At 42.6% G+C, this 25819-nt stretch overlaps 1 protein-coding gene across 2 annotated transcripts in view; it reads left to right on the forward strand.

Annotated features, from left to right (window-relative positions):
• The window catches only part of GRAMD4 (GRAM domain containing 4), a 121054-nt gene that overhangs the window by 40746 nt on the left and 54489 nt on the right, over positions 1-25819 (forward strand). For both annotated transcript variants that reach the window (XM_073000624.2, XM_020796982.3), the window contains exon 3: positions 5659-5779. In XM_073000624.2, the coding sequence (XP_072856725.1) occupies positions 5659-5779 (121 nt within the window). The remainder of the gene's footprint in view (positions 1-5658; positions 5780-25819) is intronic.

Consider the following 25819-nt stretch of genomic DNA (forward strand, 5'->3'; position numbering starts at 1 on the left):
TCTTTGGCTGTGTTCTGAAGGTTGTTCTTCCTAATGTTTCGCCAGTCTCTGTGGCTGCCATCTTCAGAGGACAGGAGTCAGAACTCTTTCTGTACTCTGTTGCAGTTTGCTTGGATAGTTGAGTATTTATAGCTGTGGGATCAGCTTTTGTCCTGTTCAGTAGATTGGGTGATTATGGTGATCAGCATGTTTTTTGTTGTGGGTGTATTGTTGGGATAAGGGGGAGAGATTATCTGTCACTGTGATTGATGGGTGTCATTAACTGGTCTTTTGTGTATAGTGATCACCTGTCCTTGTGGCTGGGTAGAGTTTGTTGACCTTTTGCAGGCTGTATTTTACAGTGCTGGAAGCCAGGCTTTGTTGAGTTTTTAACTTTCTTCTTTTTTGTTGAAGCTCCACTGGTTGTGGATTTCAGTGGCTTCCCTGTGCAGTTTAACATAATGATTGCTGGTGTTGCCCAGTATTTCAGTATTTTGAAGTAGAATTTTGTGTCCAGTTTGTTTTAGAGAATGTTCAGCTACTGCTGATTTCTCCGGATGTTTTAGTCTGAAGTGTCTCTCATGTTCTTTAATTCTAGTGTGAATGCTTCATTTTGTGGTTCCAATATATACCTGGCCACAACTGCAAAGTATTCGGTATACTCCTGCAGTGGTGAGGGAGTTGCTTTTGTCCTTTGCTGACTGTAACATTTGTTGTTTTTTGTGGTAGGCTTGAATACTGCTTGTAGGATGTGTTCAAAACACGGCCAAAGAGCCCAAAAAACCCACAACAATAATCAGATCCTGGCCATGAAAACCTTCAAGAATACATAAAATGCTGATACTTTTAAGTTTTAGTGCTGGCTTTCTGATTCTGATTTTGTAGTTTGTTATGTCCTCCCTATATTTTAAGTGGTTATGAGGAATACTTGGCAATTTCCTTTATTTATATAATTTATTAATTGTAATAATATGGGGATTTAATAAATTATTCTGATAAGGATGGTCTGTATTTGTGCAAGCATTCTTGGATGAGTCTTGCAATGCAATCCTGTACATATTTATTGAAAAGCAAGGCCCATTGAAATCAATGGGTTTTTTTTGCAATGCATGTCTCAGTAAACTTAGTTGGATCTGTTTATGAGTAGATATGTATATATATGAAATCATTTACTTCATACATAATTCAAAACTATTTCTGTTACGAACTCTTGTGTTGCTGAGAATTATTTATATTATTCTGGAGAATAATATAAATGCACAGGCATATCTTGGAAGAGGTACTTATGCAACAGAAATGCATAAGCATATCTTGGAAGAGGTACTCCAAAGCAAAGTAAACTATTATATTCATACTACTGGTAGGTTTAGTAATAAAATGGAATATTTTATTTTAAAAATATTACTGTACAAGGATAGAAACATGGGCCTAAATACAACATGCTAACAGACTCATCACTCTTATTGTTAACTGCTATGTTACATTTACTCTAATTTCATAAGCCTACATCTAAATACAATATTCTTCCTAGATTAAGTACTACAAACAGCTTTGTAAATACTGTATGACACTTTAGTCCTTGCAATGTAATACTGAGTTACATGAAAAGCTTCAAGAGTTGAAACCATGTTGGGTTTAGCTTCACTATATTTGAATGCCATGTAACTTCGCTGATAAATTTAAAAAAAACTTCAAGCATACAGTTAATAACTCTCTTGCTTACTTTCAGTGTGATATGTAAGTAAGGTAAAGGTAAAGGTTCCCCTTGACAATTTTTGTCCAGTCGTGTTCGACTCTAGGGGGCGGTGCTCATCCCTGTTTCCAAGCCATAGAGCCAGCGTTTGTCCGAAGACAATCTTCTGTGGTCACATGGCCAGTGCGACTTAGACACGGAACGCTGTTACCTTCCCACTGAGGTGGTCCCTATATATCTACTTGCATTTGCATGCTTTCGAACCGCTAGGTTGGCGTGAGCTGGGACAAGCGACAGGAGCTCACTCCGTTGCATGGATTCGATCTTACGACTGCTTGGTCTTCTGACCCTGCAGCACAGGCTTCTGCGGGTTAGCCCACAGCGCCACCACATCCTCAAGTCATTTGATGCTTCTGAAATATTTTTCCATGAATGTGTTGTCAGTCACATTGACAGGAAACAATTTTTAAATTTTACTTTAAAATGGCTTAGTTGTAATCCCATTAAAATGGGTAGCCAGAATACTGGAAAGGGGGCATTTTGGTCAGGCCTGGCACCACATTCCATGATGTGGGCTGTAGTATATGTTGATATAATTCTAAATATAACTATTGTCTTATTTCTTGTTTGTTTTGTAGGGGATATAAAAGTTTTTGTTTAGATATGATTCATGCTAAATGCATATGTTGTCTCTTTGTATAATTTATATCTGTGATATTATTCTGTGCCTGTCTTAAACTTTGTAGAATCAGTGATTGAATGGAATACGAAACCAATGTTTCTGTCAATGACCTAGTTAAATCTCTGAAGCATACTTAGTTATTTCTGCCCTAACCTGGATCCAAAGGTGAGGTGGTGACTTGGTGAAGATACACCAGTGCTTGGCAACTAAATTGTCTAGTTAGCCAATTTATGTTATATTTATTTTATTACAATTATGTCCCACTTTTCTTTCATCATGGAACTGTTGCCATAGTTGCCAACTGATGGTCTCCCATCTAGCCTCTGACCAGTTCATAGCATGCTTAGTTCCATCAGATTGCTGCATCATGCACCTTCCTGCAAATCTTTTGGGCCACATACTTGCATTGGAGAACTACTTACTTTCTTTACTTGAAGCCTTACTTCAAGAGATCCCAACCACTATTTCAGTGGTTCCCAACCTTGGTTCCCCAGATGTTCTTGGACTAAAACTCCCAGGAGCTGGCTAGGATTTCTGGGAATTGTAGTCTAAGAATTTCTGAGGACCTAAGGTTGGGAACCACTGGGCTAGTTCATGGATAGACAGATGTGGGTGCACCTAGACAGTGAAGTTATCGCTGGCGGGATTGGATTCACAGGTTTGCTTGAAAATGTGGTCTGGGATTTAATGGGACTTGCTGTTATGTAAGTGTATGGAGAGTGGTAAGGAAGCACAGAGAATGCACTGTCATGTTGACAGAAAAGATTGTAGTGTTATATTTGTATCAAATGGAAGGCAGACTTAATCAGTCCATGTATTATAAAAGAAAGGGAGCAGTCAGTTTTCCATATCTTTTCTCCCTCTTGTCCATTTCACACGAGATATATCTCAGAAACAGCACAATACATGAGGACATTGAGTCGTACATTCCATTGTACAGTGGAAACTGTACAATGTGAGGACATGTGTTATTTGTCCTGAGGAGAGTTGTGAAGGGTGGGGGAGAGATGCTGAAGCCATGGCATCTCTTAATAACATCTGGTTTAGCCTTCAGGGTGGGATTTAAACGAATCTGCACATTCTGTAGCTGTGTAGAAAAGATAAACATGCTGACAAAATATGCCCCTGGATTTCTCGAAACGTCCAGGCGTTCCACACTTAATAGGAACTAAGGACCACAGCCGTGGCTCTGGAAAAGAGCACTTGTACATTCCAAGCATGAACCACTTGACCATAACTTGGAGGGACTTTAAGAGATGGAAGGCGGCCTGAAGGAAGGCTGTGAAAAGGCTGAGGGAAGCCCCACACAAGTGAGGTCTGTGTGCCTTCCGATGGTGGAAAGAGCATCAACACAAATGGGTGAATTGTTTCTGTGCGCATCTGCTGGTCCATTGAAGAAAAAAAATATCTGAAGTCTTTCCCTCCCTTCCTCTCTGTTTGTCTTTTTCTCACACAGACTGGGACTCATTCAGGATTTGGGTACTGTGGAGGCTTCAGAGGGAAGGAACGAGAAAATATTTAATGGCAGTTTTCAGGGGGATACTGGATTTATCCTTATTTCATTTATTATTTACTGGGCTCACATCTTGGATTAATACGTAAAAATTTGAAAGTGCTGAACAGGCTCCATGAAATTAATAGGGGGCAGGGCTTCTAGATAGCTATGAGTTACTTATTTTTTCTAGCTTGTTCTTTCCCTCCTACAAATTGAAACATTGTGATTTTTTTAAAAAACATACGTGTTAACATTGGTATATTCCTATATCACTCTTACACAAACCAAACTGGTCTTCTCTCTGGTTAATCTGCATGCTACATAGGCAGATCTGTAACTGGATAGCTTCATTGTTTATTTTATTTTTATTTTATTAGATTTCTACCCTGCCCATCTAGACCAAAGGTCTACTCTGTTCCTTTTTTATACCAGAATGCAATCATGGTGGTTACTGCCCCCTGCTCCTGGTGTAATTTTTTTTTCCTAATGAAAATCACATATATTGCTCTGCAGAGCGAAGTGAAATAACCAGGTGTGTTACATTTACTTTCAAATGATGCACTGGCAATATTCTAACACATGCAGAAATTCAGGGTAAACTTTAATTTGTTGTTGTTTAGCCGTTTAGTCGTGTCTGACTTTTCATGACTCCATGGACCAGAGCACACCAAGCCCTTTAATACATCCTACCATATAACCCTAGATGCAACTTCAAAGCCAATTTTTAATCATAATCAGCAACCTAAAATGTTGATAGCTGTCATTTCCCATTTTATTAGCCTTGTGCAGATTTATTTTGTTCAGTTTAAGCAGCTGTTTGGTTACTGGTATCAGCGTATGTGCCTTTTCTTAGGCATACATCATTTTCCATAGTCGCCATTCATGCAGACCCTCACTTGCCTGAAAATATGTCTTTTTCCTCAGTAGTTTGTTTTTATTTGTATAGAAATTTTTAAACTTTGTTCATTTGAAATGATGCACTTGTTCTAATTTTTGCACTATTACATCATTTCTACCATTTTACCTTTGCATTTATCTCAAATGGGAGGAAATATTAGACCAATGTTATTAGCTCCTAACCATGCAAAATAAATGCATGGACATAACAGTAGAGATAATGGAGCAAAGATCAGAACAGATGCAGGATTAATGCAGGATTGATTTTTAGAAGTGCTAGATATTAGAAATTTAAACTTCAGAAGATTTCCCCCTTTCATCTACTCCAAATGCAGAAGCTCCTTTCTATTGTCTGCCCTGCATGGGGACTGAAATCTCCTGTTCTTCTTTGTTATGCTATGCTGCAAAATTTATTCACTTATGCATGGGAAAGGATTAATGCAACATTAGGCAGCATTCAGCAAATTTATTCTACCTTCCCAATAAGTGCTTAAATGGTTACTTTGAAATAATTGGCCTTTATTCACTTCAAATACCCATTATTAGAACTGTGTTTTCAGCCAATAGGAGGAGTTCAGATCGTGATGATTTTTGCTGCAGAACTCAAAATGCTTTCCCCCTATGGCTCTCGCAGGTTTGAGCAGGCGCAGTGCTCTGAGACGCCTGATAGAGATACTGTGTTTTGCTTATCTCCTATTGATTTGTTTCAGAGGCTAATGTTGAATAAGAGGTCTGTTGACCTGGTTTATACTGAGCTTTTGAAAAAAAAAAAGGGCCCTTCTTTTAATATGCTGTTTTTTATGTTTTAATGTGTCTGTTTAGTGTTCTTGTAAACCCCCCCCCCCCTTTAAGAGCAGTGAGTTTCTGAGCTTACCCCGTGTTTCTGTTCTTTCTTCATTCCTCCTCTGTAAGGCTGGTCCTGGGACCATCAATATGGCTTCAGGAGTCCTGGATTATAACAGAACAGAGTCTGATAGACTAAATGAGATCAAAGGCCATCTGGAAATTGCCTTGCTGGAAAAACACTTCCTACGTAAGTACAAAGGAATGTTTTAGGGTTGTGATATGTTTAGCAATGCTTTTGTGCGCTGGGCTATTTGTATGCATATGTATCTGTGTTGGAAATACAGATTTTAAAAGCAAAATGATTTAGTTAAAAGGTGTTGTTTTAAAATGCAGAAATCCACACAGCAAGATTCTCTTATTCCAACAATGGTAAACATGAAAGGTTCCCACAATTATCATCTGATTTCATAATTGTAAAGCTATTTAGAAATTGTTTGGGAAGAGAAGCTTTTGTGTGACGAGTTTTGTCTAGCCAGAGGATTATGGCAAATAGTAACATAGAAGCTAGTTTATTTTCTTTTTCTTTATATCTCCCAGCATGTCATCCAGAAGCTTTTAACAAGAGAGGATGAGATAGATGTACTTTGAAAAGAAAAACTGTTCCTTTTTCATTTGTAGTCATTGGATGGGTTCTGTTTGCAATAGTAAGGCTTTTTGTCTGACAGCATGAACACTGTAATTTGAATCCAGCTATTTGCCCTGCTTTTCTTTGTCTCTCTCTCTCTCTCTCTCTCACTCACTCACTCACTCACTCTAAATATGTGTACTGTCTAATCTTGTGACTAGGGCATATAATAAGTGCATATGTTCTTACATAATTTTAAAACACTGTCCTAAATCTAATTTGTAGTCTCAATTAGTGTAGGCACATTGAATCAGTTGCTGAATATAATCACATATATAAATCCCATTTGTTCAGTGGGTCTACTCTAGTTGGCACTATAATTTGGATTCTGGTCACTATTTTAAATGCACAGTTTGTGTAACTAAAACATAAACATTTGAAAAAGCAGGGAAGCTACTGTGGTCTTTGTGATACAGTGGGGGCTTGATTTGAAAACTTAAAATCCGTATTGGAAGGCGGTTCTCAAGTCAAAAAGTCTGTAAGTCAAGTCATTGACCTACAGTGCATTGAAAACCGATTAATCCCGTAACAGGCCGTTTTTGTTCCATTTTGGTTTTTTTCTGGTCTGTAAGTCAATTCTCAGGCTGCAAGTCAAACCTAAATTTTGCGGCCAGAGAAGTCTGTAACTCAAAAAGTCTGTAAGTCAAGCCGTCTGTAAGTCAAGGGTCCACTGTACCTAAAACTCTTTAAAGGTTATCCAAACTAAATGGGTTGTAGTTGAAATTTATATTTTGTTATGTGCCATCAAGTTGCCTTGGACTCCTGGGGACCCTATGAATGAGCGATCTCCAGAATGTCCTGTCCTCAGGTGTCCTGTTCAGCTCTTGTAGACTTAAGCCCATGGTCTCTTTTAGGGAGTCAGTCCATCTCATATTTAGTCTTCTTTTCCTGCTGCCTTCCACCTTTCCCAACATTTTTGTCTTTTCCAAAGAATCCTGTTTTCTCATGATGTGCCCAAAGTAGGACAGCCTCAGTTTACGTTTTTAGATACTTAGAAATCTGTAAAATCCTAGCTCATGTAGGTAAGTAGTTTCTTAGTAAAATCATTTCCGGAACTCGTACTCTCGTAATTCTAAATATATATAGGTAAAGGTTCCCCTTGTCAATTAAATCCAGTTGTGTTTGACTCTAGGGGCTGGTGCTCATCCCTGTTTGTAAGCCAAAGAGACAGTGTTTGTCCGTAGATACTTTCCATGGACATGTAGCTGGCATGACTAGACATGGAATGCCGTTACCTTCCCATCAAGGTGGTACCTATTCATCTACTCATATTTGCGTGCTTTCAAACTGCTAGGTTGGTAGGAGCTGGGACAAACAACAGGCGTTGCACAGATTCGAACTGCTGACTTTTCAAACGACAGCCCAGTGGCTCAGCAGGAGCACTCACATCCCCTAAAAATATATACAGTGGTACCTCGATTTACAAACTTAATCCGTATTGGAATTAAGTTCGTAAGTCAAGTCAGACTTTCCCATTGGAATGCATTGAAAACCATTTAATCCGTATCTGCTGTTTTCCATTCGTATGTTGAGGCGCTGTTCGTAGGTAGAGGCATTAGTTCCCATAGGAATTAACGCAAAGCCAGTTAATCTGTACTCTACCACTAGGGGGTGATTTTTTTCTTCTTTTGACCTAAGTTGAATTTAGGTCAAAAAAGGGCAGGAAAGGTTTTTTTTCTTGTTCTTTTTGATTCGTAAGTCGAGGCTCCGTTTGCAGGTTGAAGCAACTTTTTGCAAACAGAGATGTTTGTGACTCGAATCATTCACAAATAGGGACGTTCGTAAGTCAAGGTACCACTGTAGCTGTTGGGAATTATGGGTGCTATTGTAAAAGGTTTGTCTGAATTTAATAAGTAAGCTAGGGATAAGTAGTCTGACATTTAAAATGGCAGCACAGAGAAATCTGTTTCCCAGGACAGATATCAAAGTGGCTATTGTAGAAAAAAAAAGAATTACAAAGGGAAGCTCAAGAGAGAGACAGCAGGAATTGACTACATAAATAAGTTCCAGTGCATCTCTAAGGGCTTCTTAGCACACTAGACATATTAGATAGATAAAGATCACTAAATGTATCAGTAGCCCAGCTTTCTGTAATATCTTATGGAATAAAATAGTAGTCTCCTTGATAAACTCTGACATCTTTCCCAGGAACAACTTTCACCATTCCTGTGACAGCCAAGTCTATGTACCTTATGGCACGGATGAGACCTGCTAAATAATAGCTTGATAATCTTAATTTCTGCATTAATGAATGGTTGTCCCTTTATCTGTTTTCTGTATCTTTACGTGGACATAAATCTCACCACCATGGAATAAATATAGAGAACATGTTTTTTTTCATTCTTGTGTCTGAAGAAGTGGATTTTGATCCCCAAAATATCATACTAAAATAAATCTGTTAGTCTTTAAAGGACTACAATATTTTGCCTTCCCTCCTCCAGTTTTGTCAGTAAGCTAGTGAAAACATCTAAGAAAGATCAACTGCAAAATTATTATGGATACTGAAAATGAATTTACCCTTATTTTATTTAGATATTTGTAATCAGGACAAATTGCTGTGAGATGAAGCAATTATACCTCAAAATAAGAAGCCTAAAGCTTTTAAGGAATTGCTGACATGTCTTAGGAAGCGTAGCACCATTACATCTATGTATGTGGTCTCTTGGCAGACCAAAGACTGAAGCCCACATCACCAGTGTACCCAAGCATATGTGAGTCCAGTTTCTGATGCAAAGGGATCAGCAACTCTCCTCTGCCTGCCTACACCTTATGCCAGCAGACAGTTGGAGTGCTGAACACCGAGGAGGGATGTCCATCTTCATCTTCTCACTCACACCAGAAATTTTACCCACAGGTAGTGGCTGCACCCCTTGGGTGTAGGTGCAAGTTAGGATTCTAAAAGAATAAGTTGAGATTTAATCACCTTTCTGGTAATCACAGGGCGTACTAAACTCTTGTGTTTTATAAGCTGTGGCCACTGCTGCCCCGCCCAGGGTGGGAGTGCCCAGAAGAGTCTCCTCCACCATAATCCCAGGTATCTTACTGCTGCCTGAAATGGACTTTATTAGGGTTGGGGAATGGGGTGCAAACCCTGTTTTGTTGCCTTGCTCTCCCTGTCCTGATAGTTTGCAGGAGGGCTTAGTTAACCTCACTAGCCCCGTATTGCCTTCAGTCCCCAACTGGGTCTAAGTTCCATGCACTGGCCTCTCAGTGTCTGCATTCTGGGGCTAGAATCTGTACTTTGCAACACTGACCGCAGCCAGTTGATGACCTTGGGGGGGCAGTAGTGCCAGGCACGAGCCCCAACAGTTTGTCCTGCTATTGGAAGATCTGCCGCAGGTGCTTGCTGTGGCACTTCCTCCACCAGCACTACCTCTGGGCCAGGGTGGGGTGGCTTGAGGCTTGGCTGGGCACTTTGTGGTAGAAACCCAGATGACTGGTGCGCTCCCCCCATATCTTTTATTCACAGGGAAGCGAATCTACCCACCTACAGTAGCTGGTCCTTGCTGACGGTGCACAAGATGGGAGGGGGCTCCTCTGAGGCCTCTGCCCAGTGCTTTTCCTCCAAGTCTGTTGAGGGTGATGATTCCTCCCACTTCCTCCTTTAAATCTGAGTTCTGCTAGCCTGTACTAGGCTCCATCCATTCCTCCAAGTGTGTTTTATCTGTCTCCTCTCATCTTTGGTGGAGGGTCTCACTCTTGCCTTTGGTGTCCTCAGGCCTACCTGCTGCCATGGGGGTTATGGGTCTAAGGCAGAAGGTCTTCTGAGGACAGCCAGAGCATTCCCCTCATGTAAGCGTGATTTCTGTGCCCTGCCATGGTAAGAACAGGATCATCTACTAGGTGTGGGACCACAGCAGGGAGAAAAAGCCCTTGCACCTTCCTCACCCTGGCAGACCCATCTTATCAGTAATTTGTGCAGAGAGAAGGGCTTTGATTTTATTTATTTCTCCTTTCCTTTTGCCTTCTCTCGACTTTGGTTTGTCACTTTTGGTTCTGAGATTTACATGTAGGAGAGTTACGGTTCAGGTCTCTGTCCTGAGGAGCTCACAAGGGCAGCAGGAACGATGTACACGGGGCCCTTTTTAGAAAGCGAAAATCTCTCCTAGTTAGCATTTTTTATGGGGAAGGTGGAACAGGAGGGCTGAATCCAGATCCCTCTCCATCAACATGGTGTGTTCTGTTTGCTGTCTCAGCCTTCTACGAAGCACATAAACTTCAGCTTCATAGAATCAGGCAGCTGAATCAGGAAGAATATTTTGCATACACCGTTCTTAATCTAAGAGAGGATTTAGCTTGTATTCCAGCCTCTGTATGTACACTATTTTAGCTTAATTGGGGTGTTTATTTCCTCACCTGGATGTTACTGAAAATGATCTTTTTGTGATGTTTTCTCTGTGCCGCTGCCTCAACACCTTACAGAAGCCTGAACTCGCAAGTTCTGCCCTTCCTCAAAGTGAAACAAACTGTAGCATTACAGAATTGGTTTAGTATCACACTTTTTAAAAAGTCCATTTCATTTAGTAAAAGCAGTTCACTTGGACTCAATGAAACTGGAGCACTTCTAATGAAAACAGTGGGGAAAAAGTGTTGCTGATGTCAAGGTGTGAAGGAAGCTTTTGGTATCTGTTGGCACGTGGGTGTATGTATCAGGGATTCTTGATGTGTACAGTGAAACTGCCACCACCTCCACTTCCTGAAGCCGGTTATTCTTGAATTAGGTGACACTGGCAGAATTTCTCCCTGGCCCATCCTGAATCAGCAGTGTATATACGGTACATTGAATTTTTTCTCTGTTCTTCCTAATTTAGCGTAATGCAAGAACTTAGACTAGTTATTCTTTTTTGGGGGTACAACTGCTACTATTCTGCAGTCGCCTGGATCTTTGCTGTTTGGGGGCTATAGTCCCCAAAAAGTAACTTTTCAAAAACTGTAGTTAATTCTATGGTAAATGCTTGACAGTTTGTTTGAGCAGCTACAGATTTGATTGCCCATGTCCTAGCCATATCTAACAAATGCATCTTGACATGTTTTTGGTTCCACCATGATTCTTGTTGAATACCCATGTGCACCTGTAGCTGATTTATGATGAAAAGTGAAGTGAGTTGGAAAGCTGGAGGAATGTAATTAAAATGCTAATTATTATTGAAGTTGCAAGCAGGAACTTTTTCTTGTTCGTGGTGTAGGACGTATGTTAAGGGTTGTGTCAAATTGATTATTTTTGTCAAAAATGTTTGTAGAAGACTATAAAACTGCCCATGTGAAACCTCTTGTTTTTCCTGTTTGTTAAAACTTTTGCTGTCGTCTAACAAGAAGAGGAGTGAATATGTTGCTTTGGTTAAGGATTCATTGTGGCTTTTAAAAGCAGACAGAAGAGTATTTGAAAACAGGAAATTGTTAGTCTACCACTGAGTAAAAAGTGATGTTATCACTGGTATTATTTCCATGATAAAGAGGAAGCAAAGAACAAGTTCCTAATAGGTGGCTAAACTGCTTTGAAGCCTTCTGGACTTTAGATCCTCTTTTTCTGAAAGCTAGAATCATTACTGACACACAGAAGTGATGCTGTCTTTGGATATTTAACCTTAGCACGTAAGATGAAAAATGTGTTTCCATTCAAAGCAAGCTTACTTGATGAGAAAGAGAACATTTGAGGCTTTATCAGGGTTGGGCAGCTTTGTCATTCCAAGCATTATTGGATTGCATCCTGCAGAATCTTCAGCCAACATAGCCAGTGGCAAAGGATCGTGGCAGCTGCCGCTCAAAACACCTGGATGGCCACCATAGCCAACAGTATACATGAAACACTAAGGCAGACTAGTTCAGCTTGTTCTTTCAAAAGTGTAGTGTTGCTCTACTCAGAATGGAGAGAAGTATGTTAAAGACAGAGGGCAAATGAGACTTGCAACAAAATGTTGTAGAGTGGTATGCTTTTGTTTAGAATGCCAGTGATGTGGCTAGGGATGCCTTCTTATATGCTACTCTGCGTTGCTCCTCAGCACTCAGTCAGCATTCTGTGGCTGCCCTCTGAGCGTGCTCAGTCCTAATAGATTTGGAACTTTTAGCCCTTCCCTCCACTACCCTGGAGGTTCTGCTTTAATCCGAATAACTGCTGTCATTCTGTGGACTTTGTGTTTTACCTGAGCTTGGTGATGTCTCTTCGTCCTTGTGTTTTTGGTACATAAAGAGAATCAAAGCTTAGAAATCAGCAAATATACTGTAGTCTTAGTTATGCTGACTAGGCTGTTCTGGAAGTTTGTTTGTTTCGAATAATTTTATTCGCCTTTCTCCTTAAAAAGGACCTGAGACTGCTTGCACCAATTAAAAAGCAGTATTAGTAACAATGCGTATACAGTACTAACAGGATCAATGAATACAATGCCAAAAAACATAGATAACAACAAAACACATTCAAAGCAATTGTTTAGTCGTTAAGTCATGTCCAACCCTGTGTGACCCCATGGATGCCAGGCCCTCTGTCTTCCCCTGCCTCCCGGAGTTTGGTCAAATTCATGTTGGTAGCTTCAGTGACACTTTCCAAACATCTCGTCCTCTGACGTCCCCTTCTCCTCTTGCCTTCACACTTTCCCAATGTCAGGGTTTTTTCCTGGGAGTCTTCTCTTCTCATGAGATGGCCAAAGTATTGGAACCTCAGCTTCAGGATCTGTCCTTCCTTTGAGTACACAGGGTTGATTTCCTTTAGAATTGATAGGTTTGTTCTCCTTGAAGTCCAGGGGACTCTCAAGAGCCTCCTCCAGCACCACAATTCAAAAGTATCAAATCTTCAGCAGTCAGCCTTTTTCATGGGCCAGCTCTCACTTCCATACAGTGGTGCCTCGCTTAACGACGATAATCTGTTCCAGAAAAATCGCTGTTAAGCGAACACATCATAAAGTGAAATTAAAAACCCCATTGAAACGCATTGAAACCCGTTCAGTGCGTTCCAATGGGGTAAAAACTCGCCGTCCAGCAAAGATCCTGCATACGGCGGCCATTTTTGCTGACTGTATAGTGAGGAATCCGTCCCTAAGCACAGTGGGGAGCCATTTTAAGCACCCGGTGGCCATTTTGAAAACCCGACGATCAGCTGTTTTTAATCGTCGTAAAGCGAAAACCAGTTCCCAAAGCAGGGAACCGATTGTCGCTAAGTGAAATTCCCCCATTTAGACCATTGTTTTGCAATTGCAATTGCAATCGCAAAAAGATCATTGTAAAGCGGATTCGTCGTAATGCGGGGCAATCATTAAGCGAGGCACCACTGTACATTGCTACTGGAAAAACCATAGCTTTGACTATGCAGACCTGTGTCAGCAAGGTGATGTATCTGCTTTTTAAGATGCTGTCTAGGTTTGTGGTTGCTTTCCTCCCATGAAGCAGGTGTCTTTTAATTTTGTGGCTGCTGTCACCATCTGCAGTGATCATGGAGTCCAAGAAAGTAAAATCTGCCACTGACTCCATATTTTCCCCTTCTATTTGTCAGGAAGTGATGGGACCAGTGGCCATGATCTTAGGTTTTTTGTTTTTTTTTTGATGTTGAGCTTCAGACCATTTTTTGCACTCTCTTTTTTCACCCACATTAAAAGGTTCTTTAATTCCTTCTCACTTTCTGCCATCAGAGTGGTATCATCTGCATATCTGAGGTTGTTGATATTTCTTCTGGCAATCTTAATTCCAGTTTGGGATTCCTCCAGTCCGGCCTTTCGCATGATGTATTCTGCATATAAGTTAAATAAGCAGGGAGACAATATACAGCCTTGTCATATTCCTTTTCCAATTTTGAACCTATCAGGTCTTCCATATCTCCCTTGCATTTTGATTCCCTTCTCTTTTCTGCTATTTGTAAGGCCTCCTTGGACAGCCACTTTGCTTTCTTGCATCCATAGTTCTTCAGGCATTCTGTCCACCAAATCGAGTTCCTTAAATCTGTTCTTCACTTCCACTTTTGTACTCATAAGGGATTTGGTTTAGATTATACCTGATGGGTCCAGTGGTTTTTACTACTTTCTTCAGTTTAAGCTTGAATTTTGCTATAAGAAGCTGATGATCAGAGCCACAATCAGCCCCAGGTCTTTTTTTTTTTTTTTGCTGACTCTATAGAGCTTCTCCATCTTTGGCTGCAGAGAATATAATCAATCTGATTTCGGTATTGCCCATCTGGTGATGTCCATGTGTAGAGTAGCCTCTTGTATTGTCAGAAAAGTGTGTTTGTGATGATCAGCTTGTTCCCAGCTTGTTCTCTTGACAAAACTGTATTAGCCTTTGCCCTACTTCGTTTTGAACTCTGAGGCCAGATTTTCCTGTTGTTCCTTTTATCTCTTGAGTCCCTGCTTTAGTATTTCAGTCCCTTATAATGAGAAGAACATCTTCAGTTCTAGAAAGTGTTGTAAGTTTTCATAGAATTGGTTAGTTTCAGCTTCAGCATTGGTGGTTGGTGCATAAACTTGGATTACTGTGATGTTGAAAGGTCTGCCTTGGATTCACATTGAAATATCATTGTGTCATTTTTGGGATTGTATCCCAGTACTGCTTTTCTCACTCTTTTGTTGACTATTCTTCTATGGGATTCTTGGCCACAATAGTAGATATGATAATCGTCTGAATTGAATTCGCCCATTCCTGTCCATTTTAGTTCACTGACGCCCAGGATGTCAATGTTTATTATTGCCATCTCCTGTTTGACGACATCCAGCTTCCCAAGGTTCATAGATCTTACATTCCAGGTTCCTATGCAGTATTTTTCTTTGCAACATCGGACTTTCCTTTCACTTCCAGGCTGAGTGTCCTTTCGGCTTTGCCCCAACCACTTCATCAGGTCTGGAGCTGCTTGTACTTGTCCTCCACTCTTCCTCAGTAGCATGTTGGGCGCCTTCCAACCTGAGGGGCTCTTCCTCCAGTGTCATATCTTTTAGCCTTTTGTTTCTGTTCATGGGGTTTTCTTGGCAAAGATAGTGGAGTGGCTTGCCAGTTCCTGCTCCAGGTGGATCGCGTTTAGTCAGAACTCTCCACTACGACCTGTCCATCTTGGGTGTCCCTGCATGGCATAGCCCATAGCTTCTCTGAATTACTCAAGCCTCTTTGCCATGACAAGGCAGCAATCCATGAAGGGGTTTCAATGCAGTAAGATATAGCAATCCATTTTAAAAACCTCACTTGGTGGGCATTCACTCAGGGAAAGCTTGCTTGAAGGGAAACGTCTTTGCCTGCTTGTGAAACGACATTGAAGATGTGGCTGGTCTAACCTTCTATGGGAGGGAGCTCCAGATTCTGGGTGTGGCGACAGAGGATGTCCTCACGAAGCGCCCGTGTGAAGGTGACGAGACTGAGGGGAAGATCAATGTGACAAACCCAGACCTACTGGGATCTGCCACACGTTAACTAAGCTGCCACCAACCATTCCCTTTAAGAAGTCACACAGACCAGGGATGGATTTTTAAACAATAAAAGAATAAGGTTTATTTACATACAACACACAGGAAAATAAAAGAATCAGGTGAATAGGATAAAGTAACGTGGCTTAGTTTCACTCATGCACACACACAGTTTGGTTCACACAGAACCCTTAACTTGAAGCACAGACCCTGAACCTATCAGTTCTGGCTAACCAACAGACACCTGAACCTATCAGGTTGGTACTCTGACACACAGTAGTACCCTGTCTGACACACAGACTCCCACAACAGCTTCTTCTTCCCAGCTGCTGCTTCGTCACAACCCAGTGTCTCTCAGCATCTCTCTCACCACACACGCTCCACATATATATACAGTACAGCCCCTCCTCCTGATGTCCCGCCTTCCACTCCCCATAGGATGGAACTTTCCCTCCAAACCCATGACAGACAGGTAACATCAGTGCTGTATGTAACACCTCCCCTCTTTATAAGTTGTTTTGTAGGGGGAAAGCTAACGTGCTTTTCACCAAAAAACAACCTGTATAAAATACACAACAACAGTTATACATACCACATTATACTTCCTTATACTTACATTCTAAGTTAACCATATCAAATAGGCATTTAAACATTTACCATATACATTACATCAATTTACCTTTATTCTTACAAACCCAATTCAAAAAACAGGTACATTTAACTTTTGTCATCATTATATACACATAGTCCATGTTCTTTCGCCGTCTTCATTCTTCAGGTCTTCTTGATAAGGCGTCAGCAACACAGTTCACTGACCCTCTGACCACCTTCACTTCAAAGTCATAGTCCTGTAGGTTTAAAGCCCACCTCATAAGTTTGCTATTGTGGGTTTTCATTGTCTTTAACCATTGCAATGGTGAATGGTCAGTACACAGAATAAAATGTCTTCCCCAGATGTAAGGCTTGGCCTTCTGGATCGCGTAGACTATGGCCAAACACTCCTTCTCCACGGTTGCCAAATGTCTCTCACCTTTTTGAAGTTTCCTACTCAGGTAGGACACTGGATGCTGGTCACCATTCTCATCCTCCTGGCACAGAACTGCTCCTACGCCGCTGTTAGACGCATCGGTGTAGATGATGAACTCCCGGTCGAAGTCTGGAGCTCGCAGGACTGGATAGTTGATTAACGCCTCCTTCAACCTCTGGAACGCCGCCTCACAGTCGCTGGTCCACGGGATGCGGTCATCAGCCTTCTTCCTCGTCAGATCGGTCAGCGGAGCCGCAATCTCGCTAAACCTCGGGATGAACTTTCTGTAGTAGCCCACCAACCCAAGAAATGATTTGACTTTTTTCTTGGTGTTGGGTCTAGGCCAATCACGAACTGCTTCTATTTTGGCCTCCAGGGGTTTTATCATTCCTCCCCCTACCATGTGACCCAAGTATTTTATTTCTGGGCTACCCAGCTGACACTTGCTGGCCTTTACTGTTAGCCCTGCTGCACTTAACCTCTGCAGCACTAACTCCAGGTGTATCAGGTGATCTTCCCAGGTATTACTGAAGATCCCTATGTCGTCAATGTAGGCCACTGTAAAGTCACTGAGCCCTGCCAAGGTCTGGTCCATCAGCCTTTGGAATGTGGCTGGTGCATTTCTGAGACCAAAGCTCAGGACTCGAAACTCATAGAGACCAAAAGGGCTGCAAAAGGCAGTTTTTTCTTGATCCCTGGGATCAATTCTTAATTGCCAATATCCCTTTACCAGGTCCAATGATGAGATGAACCGACAACCCCCTATGGTTTCAATCAGGTTGTCTAGCCTGGGCATTGGGTAGGCATCAGGAGTGGTTACACGGTTTAATTTCCTGTAATCAATACAAAACCTAATGCTCCCATCAGGCTTGTCCACAAGGACTATCGGAGAGGACCAAGGACTAGAAGAGGGGACGATTATGTTCTCCCTCAGCATCTCGTCCAGCTCCTTCCGCACCTTGTCCCTATAGGGTCCCGTTACTCGGTATGGGGATACTGCCTGCGGGGGTGCATCCCCTGTGTGGATCCGATGCATCACTCCCTTCACTATCCCCGGCTTGTTGGAAAACACCTGTTGATATTTACTAAGCAGCATTTTTAGTTCTTGCTGCTGGTCTTGGGTGAGTGCAGGACTGATCTTTACCTCCTCTGGGTTGTATTTTACTTCCCCTCTACCCTCCCAGAAGGGTAATTCCGCTTCCTCACTCTCAGCTGCTTTTATAGCAAATAGAACCCTCTGTTCCCCTCTGTAGTAGGGTTTTAGGGCATTCACATGAACCACCCTCCTTGCTTGGTTCTCCTCCTGCTCTATTAGGTAGTTCAGGTCTGACATCTTGGAAATGACCCTATATGGTCCTGCCCATTTGAGCTGCAGTTTATTCTCTCTGCAGGGCCTAAGCCAAAGCACTTCCTCCCCTGGGTCAAAGTGCCTCTCTCTAGCTTTGTGGTCATACCATGTTTTCTGTCTGACCTTCTGAGCTTGCAGGTTTTCTGCTGCCAGCTCTAGATTTCTCCTTAGGTCATTCATCAAGGTGTCTATGTAAGTCACAACGTCTTGTGGGTCATCCTGGGTGATCTGCTCCCAATTTTGTTTGATCAAATCAAGGGGCCCTTTCACCCCTAAGTGTGCAGCAAACATGTCAGAGTGACCCCTTTGTAAGATCATGGGGCGATACTTTTCAGGTACCACCAGCTGACTTCTGATCCCATCTCCCCCTTTTGAGATGTTCCTCAGGGTCTCTCTATATAAAATCCCCTTTTCCTCCAGAAATCTCACTGGGGTTTCAGGTGTTAGCTGGGCGTCAGTCACCTGTTCAAAACACTTTTGGAGAGTGGCGTCTGCCTTTTGCTCCTGTCCAAATCTGCTGTCTGTGGTTAAGGTTTCCACCACAGCTTCTGAACTCCCCTCTGCTTCCGTCTCTGGCTCATCATTACCCCCCTGAACTGTCCCCGTGGTGGCTTGTGAGCGTGTAATCACTAGCACCCGTTTCACATGTTCAGCCAGGTCATTTCCCACGAGCACGGCTGCTGGCAGAGTCGATGAAATCGCTAGCCGCCAAACTCCCCTCCAGCCTTGAAAGTTGACAGGTACCTCTGCTACTGGCAGAGAGATTACCTGCCCCTCAATCCCTGCCACCTTCATGCTCTCATTTGGGATTATAAACTCCCTAGGAATAATATCTGGATGGCACAGGGTTACCTGGGAACAAGTGTCCCGCAGCCCCCTATACTGACGGTCAAGTATTCCTACGTCCACCCCGGCTGTCTCAAACAATTGAGAATCTGTTTTCACCAGCAAGCAGCGCTTTACCTCTATAAGAGGACCATTTTCCTCAGCCTGATCAGCAGAGGTAGCTGTTCCAGACTGAGTAGCCATGGCAACAGGCTCCCTCAGTGACACTGAGCCTTGCTCTTTCTGGACACAGAACACAGCTTTTGGCTTGGTCCCACTAGAATCCTGAGGCACCATTCCTTTTAGCTGCTTTAATTTCTCACACTCTGAGATTAGATGACCCTTTCCCTGACAGAAATAACATTTTCTGGTGTATTTTGATTCTCTCTCATCTTGTTTTGGTTTTCCCTCCAAAATCTGAGGTCTTGGTTTCATGTCTGAGGGCTTCCCTTCACCATGGGCCCCTCCCCCTTGCTGGCTTTTCCCTGGTCCCTGAGAGTACTTGCTGTAGGTTTCTTTGGGTTTACCTACAGATTTCCCCTCACCCAAGGGCTTTCTTATTTGGGAAATAAAATCTGCGATCTCTGCGGCTGCTGCCACAGATTTCGGTTTCCTTTCCCTCACCTGGAATTTCAATTCCCCATGCAGGACTGAATAGAACTGTTCCAGTGCTATCAAGTCTTTAAGCTGCTCATAGGTCTCTGTCCCCTCCTGAGATAGCCATTTCTCAAGCAGCCTCACCAATTGGGCCCCCACTTGGGTAAAAGTCTGTTCTGGTTTCTTGGTGAGGGACCTGAATCTTTGTCTCAGCTGCTCCGCATTTATCCCATGTCTGGCAAAGACCAGTTTTTTAAACTCTGCAAAATCCTTCATCAGTTCCTCAGGCATCTCGGCATAAACCTCAGCCAGGCTACCACTGATTAAAGATCGCATGATGGTCATCTTCTCAGTTTCCCTCACTGAGAAGTCCACAAACGCTCTTTCCACTAAGGAAAAGAACACCTCAGGACAATCTCCCTTGTGGTACACAGGGAATTTCTTCAGGTCAGCTTTAGACAGTTGGCCTCCCTCAGAATCCCTATTATTATTATTGTTCTGATTCATCAGTTCCAATTTTTTTAATTCAAACGCCATTTTCTCTCTCTGCAATTCCAATTCAATTCTCTGTATTTCAAATTGCTGCTGTTTCTCCCTTTCCCTTTCTTCTCTTTCCCTTTCCTCCATTTCAAATTGCCTCATCCTCAGTTCATGCTGTTGGGCTATGAGCAATTTTCTAAGTTCTGGGTTCTGCTCTACTGTGCTGTCACCCTGCACTGAGCCAAATTCATCCTCAGAACCTTGGTCAATCTGGGGGTCTTTCACTTCACTCATTTCGGCCATCTGGCTTCGAGTCAAGGGCATAATCCCCCCTCAGAACAGGCTGCTTTAAAAGTCAAGCCTCAAAATAAAACGACCACTTTTTTCCTTCTTGCCTCAGAACCAGCCTTCTCTAGGCTGCTGTTCTTCAGCACTAACTTGCAACAGTATCGAGTCAGAGCCTACCCCCCTCTGCTGGGCCTCTCAGCTGGCAAGCTAGCTCGCTGTTGCTACGCAGTTTTGCCTCAGCTTTTTCCCGCCAAAACTAGGCTGCCTCAGAGCACCTTAATCTAAGTCTCCCCAGTTGGCACGTTCTTCTACTAGCGCACCTCCCCGTGAGGTACACCTAGAAGATTACCTACGCGCCTCAGACTGTCCCTGACTAGACCCCCCTTGCTCTGGGCACACTTGCCAAGGCTTTGCTGGACCACTGGACAACTGGACCAGTCGTATCCCACCGCTGCCACCAATCAATGTGACAAACCCAGACCTACTGGGATCTGCCACACGTTAACTAAGCTGCCACCAACCATTCCCTTTAAGAAGTCACACAGACCAGGGATGGATTTTTAAACAATAAAAGAATAAGGTTTATTTACATACAACACACAGGAAAATAAAAGAATCAGGTGAATAGGATAAAGTAACGTGGCTTAGTTTCACTCATGCACACACACAGTTTGGTTCACACAGAACCCTTAACTTGAAGCACAGACCCTGAACCTATCAGTTCTGGCTAACCAACAGACACCTGAACCTATCAGGTTGGTACTCTGACACACAGTAGTACCCTGTCTGACACACAGACTCCCACAACAGCTTCTTCTTCCCAGCTGCTGCTTCGTCACAACCCAGTGTCTCTCAGCATCTCTCTCACCACACACGCTCCACATATATATACAGTACAGCCCCTCCTCCTGATGTCCCGCCTTCCACTCCCCATAGGATGGAACTTTCCCTCCAAACCCATGACAGACAGGTAACATCAGTGCTGTATGTAACAGTCTCTTCTGATGATTTTAACGCTCGAGCAGTCTTATAAAGGGAGGTGCAGTCCTTGAGATAGCTGGGGCCAAAGCCATTTAGGGCATTATGGGTTAGAACCATCATTTTGAATTCTGCATGGAAATGGATTGGCAGCCTGTAGAGCTGAAAAGAGGGGCTATAATTAAAACAATTTTCCCAGTTCTGAAGAGAATCAGGTTTCTTATAGCCAGAATGGCTCCAAATTGTGCTTTCTTGTATTGGAGCAGGGTGTAACAGCCATTCATTCTGTGATGGTTGTCAGCATTTTTGAACAGAGGTCAGTTTTGCTTTCACTTAGTATGCCTGCTTTGAACAGTGTAGCCCTGGCAAATCCACTCTTGAGAGCCGGCAGAGTATGCATCTTCTTTTTTTCTGCCCTAGTTTTCCTTCCTGCGCCCAGAGGATGCTGGGTAGACAGTGGCAGAACAACAGTGGAAGCTGTCAGGATCACTTTAATTTCTACGCTGGTGCTGTTCCTTCCTGTCATATCAAGCTATTCAGCCCACTGTATCTGCCAGTTCCAGCCAGAGCAGCAAACAGAAAGCTTTTGCTGTCAGCTTCACTCTGCTAGCTTCTGCTTGGCTCCACCCTGATATCTTTGAAATCAGCCGTTGAGTTTGCCTAGGGGTGGTGTGCAAACGCAAGCCTTTAAACCTGGAGCAGCCACAGTGTGAACCCTCTTCTGCTTTAGGTGCTGTCAGCCAAGTCATCGTGTTGTGGAAATGTCTGTAAAGAACCTACGTTTGGTCTATAACCCACCAGTTTTTTTAAAAAAACCCCACAGATGTTAATAAGGGAGATGTTTTGCTAGTCATGCAGTGCTGTCAGCAAATATCTTGAGAGGGAAACGCCGGCCCTCTTTTGAATGATGTGCTGTTAAAATAATCTCCCATTAAACGTAGTATAGTGCAGTTTAAAAAATCCATGGTGGAAAAATTCTGTGTAAAAGACACAGTCCCATGTGGATTTGTGAACATTTCTGCCAAAACAGTCCTACCATGATTCCACACAAAGGAAAAGAAAAAAGCAGGGCCAGTGATTTTTGTTTTCAACCTCCTCTCCTAGATACGATTAGCTCCTCCGGTTTAATTAAAAATTGGCTCCCCTCCCCCAAACCTCCATCACTTACCCAAGATTATGTTAATGAATTATTCACCTTCCTCTTTGGGACCTACATGCTTAGATTCTTGCAGAGAACAGCTGGCCGCCTTTCCAAACTCATTTCAGGTCTTAGCAGATGGCATTTTTCTGCAATTTCTTGTAGCTTGGACTTGATCTCTGGTGTATATATGATATTAAATCTGCTGAAGTTCCTGAAAAGCTCTGTCATTGCTCTTGCAACATAGCCCAATGTTGGCTGGCCAGTTAGACATCAGATATATACATTTACATTCTATTGTAACTCCTTACAGTGGTGCCTCACATAACGAGCGCACCGTTTAACGACGAATCCGCATTGTGATCTATTTTTTGGGATTGCTAATGTGATCGCATTGCAATGTTCTGAATGGACAAACATCGCATTGTGATGATCGGTAAGCGTTTCGCTTACCGATCTTCGCATTGCGATGTTTTTAGAACCGCTGATTGGCAGTTCCAAAATGGCCACCGCAAGCATTTTTCACGTGCTGCCCTCACTTACTGAAGCAGCGAAAATGGCGGTGCTATGGAGGACCTTCGCTGAACTCTGAGTTTGGGCCCCATAGGAACGCATTAAACAAAGTTTAATGCATTCCTATGGGGTTTTTAGTTCTGTTTAGGGATGTTTCCAGATAGCGACGATTAATCCGGAACGGATTAACGTCGCTATGCGGGGCACCACTGTATTTGTGACCAATTGGTATGATAGTAACCTGTAGTTATCTGGTGTAGTGGAAGTTGTCCACTGAACTTGTAAAGCTGTGGTCAGGGGGCTCGCATTTCTGCAATCTGAATCTTGTACATCATTAAAAAGTCCACAGGGATGACATTTTTGGAATTCTGGGACCTTCCAGGTCTAGAAATTGCCTAGAATCCCACCCCCCCAGGCAGACCTCTGGGACAGGAGAGAGGCAAGAAGACAACAGAAATGTCTATTCCTGTTGTCTGCTTCATTCAACATACTGTACATTGACTGGGGAAGAAGGGAATGTCCCCTCAGGCCTACTGCTTGCTGGGAAATTACCTATTACACGATGAGGAGGGTAGTCTCACCAGCTGTTAAACTCTGTAGGAGAGCCTCCCCATTTTACACCAGGGACACAAATCACAGGTATGCGTGTGGAATCTGTGGAAGACGTGTCATTGTCTCATAGATATGCTTACATTCCCCATTACTACAGGCTTTCAGGTATTTATTTAAAGGAACCAGTGTTTCATGCTAATACAAATAAAGTGGGAACTGCAGAACTGCAGTTAGACAGCCCTTATAAGCATTTTAACTCTTAAGCTATTACCTTCCTCTTTCTAAGACAGACAAAATGGCATTTGGGGGAGAACCTTGCTTAGCTTTGCTATTCTTTGGTGATGATATTTCAGTATCTATAATATTACAGGTTTTATTGGAGGAATGCCGGAGTGCAGTCTGCCAAATGGCCATTACAGTAAATTGAAAAACTTTATATTTGTGCAGGACACAGCCAGGAAGAATTGTATGTTCTCTCCTTCTGTAAAAAATATTGGAGTTTGTGTTGAGTGGCACAGGAGAGAATGTGGATTCTTAGTCCTTTTAGGGGAGTCTAATTTATTATGGGTACCTAATGCTATATTTTTTGGCCGTGAGATTAAATCAGTTTCCAAGGAGGTAACTGTGGTGAAACAAAAATAATAAAGAATATTGTGGCATCTTAAAGGTAAAAATGTGTGATTTGGTTTAAGCTTTTGTGGAGTGTAGCTAGACATGGGCTGTTCGTATTCGTAATATGAATATTGGCACCGCAGGTGCAGCAGGAATTCAGTCTCTTTTCCCCCCACCGAACCTGCCAGTCCTCTTACTGGTTGACACGTGGCGCACATGGCCATAGTCCTCATTGTTGTGGCAATTGTCGAAGCAGCCTGCCCAGCTCTTGCCCACCTACCCATGCAGCTGAGCAAGGAGACTCCCCATCTCACCTCCTTGCTGGAGTGGTTGGTTGCACATGGAGTCGGGGAAGAGCCAGCCGGGCTGTTTCTGCGATGGGCGCAACAGTGAGGGCGACCGTCAAATAAGCCGTGTGGCAACTCATGAGTGGACGGGTGGGTTCGAGGCAGGAGGGATTGGATTTCCGCAGCACCTGTGGTGCTGATTATTCATATTTGTATCCCCAGGGATATGAATATGAATATTTCATGTCTAATTGTAGCTCATTTGTTCAGATACTCCATCTTGATATGGCCCACCAAATGACTTAAAGATGATTTTTAGATGACTAGGTAAAAATGTATATCCTACGAAGATTATTTGCTAAATGCTTTTAGTATAATTAATCGAACAGTGCTTGTCTGTTTCACTTTTTGGGAGAGAGAGAGAGAGAGAGAGAAAGCAAAGGAAGGTATTCAAGCATGGGCTCAATACTTATCTGTTAGAGAAGCTGCATTTAGTGCAGTCTTTGCTAAAAAAAATCCCACAGGTATGAGAAATATCACATTGGATTTAGGTCTGCAGTTGTATCCTGAATTGATTAAACTAGATGGCCTCCAAGGTCCCTCTCAACTCTGATTCAAAAGGAAATGGGTGCCATGCAAACAAATCACATAAGCTTTAAGGATTTCTTCCTCCACTGGTATTCAGACCTGGTTTTCTTTGGTAAGCGTCCATATGCAGCAGCAAGAAAGGATTCGAATGGCTTCATAGATGAGTAATAGACTGCCCTCCCTGCTGATCCATTGATCACTGTGATGAATCACTAGCTCCACAAAACATAATGCTTGGGTTTTATTTATTTAATTTTAATGCCAGGTTTTGACATAACCTCTGCTGAAGTTGAAACCTGGATATCGTTCTAATTTCTGCTGTCACGCTCTCCAGTGGATGAGTTAATAGCTAAACATCTCAGTAGTCCAGTCATGATGATAAGAGCTATGCTGACCTATATTACCTTTTTTGGCACGCTGACACCTGGCACTGCACCAAATTGAGTCCTTTCAAAGAGCTAGGGCATTTGCATTATTATTTCATTAGCATTTTCACTAAGGGATTAAGTGAAGAACTTAAAGTTGGGAGCAGTAGTATAGTTTAATACCATGTGTTGTTTTCTGCGAACGTAAAGCAAAACACATCCACCCACGCATCCCTGCTGAAATAGGAGCAGCAAATGCTAAATAAAACTCCTCAGTGTGCTTTGGTAGGTTTACCAGTTTTCCCTCTGGGTAAGCTGCAGACTGCTTCTTTGCTGCTTATTACCTTTGAAGCCACAGCTAGCTTGGATCCCAACTGCCTGCAGGAACAACTCCTCCCTTATTATCTTTCCTGTGTACCCAGGGAAGAAATGGATTATGCCACTAGATGAGGGGCTTTGCCTGGGCCAAAACCTCAACTCTGGATTATTGCCAACTCTGTTTTCTTTTTTTGGTGCTCACTTAAAACAGCCCTGTTCACCTAAGTATTTCAGCCCTTAAATATTGCATGCTTTATTTCATTTATATCCCAGTTTTCACCAACAAATGAGTTTCAGTGTGGTTTGGAAGTAAATTGA

Source organism: Pogona vitticeps, chromosome 5 (assembly GCF_051106095.1).
Source record: "Pogona vitticeps strain Pit_001003342236 chromosome 5, PviZW2.1, whole genome shotgun sequence".
In the NCBI taxonomy this organism is placed as follows: domain Eukaryota; kingdom Metazoa; phylum Chordata; class Lepidosauria; order Squamata; family Agamidae; genus Pogona; species Pogona vitticeps.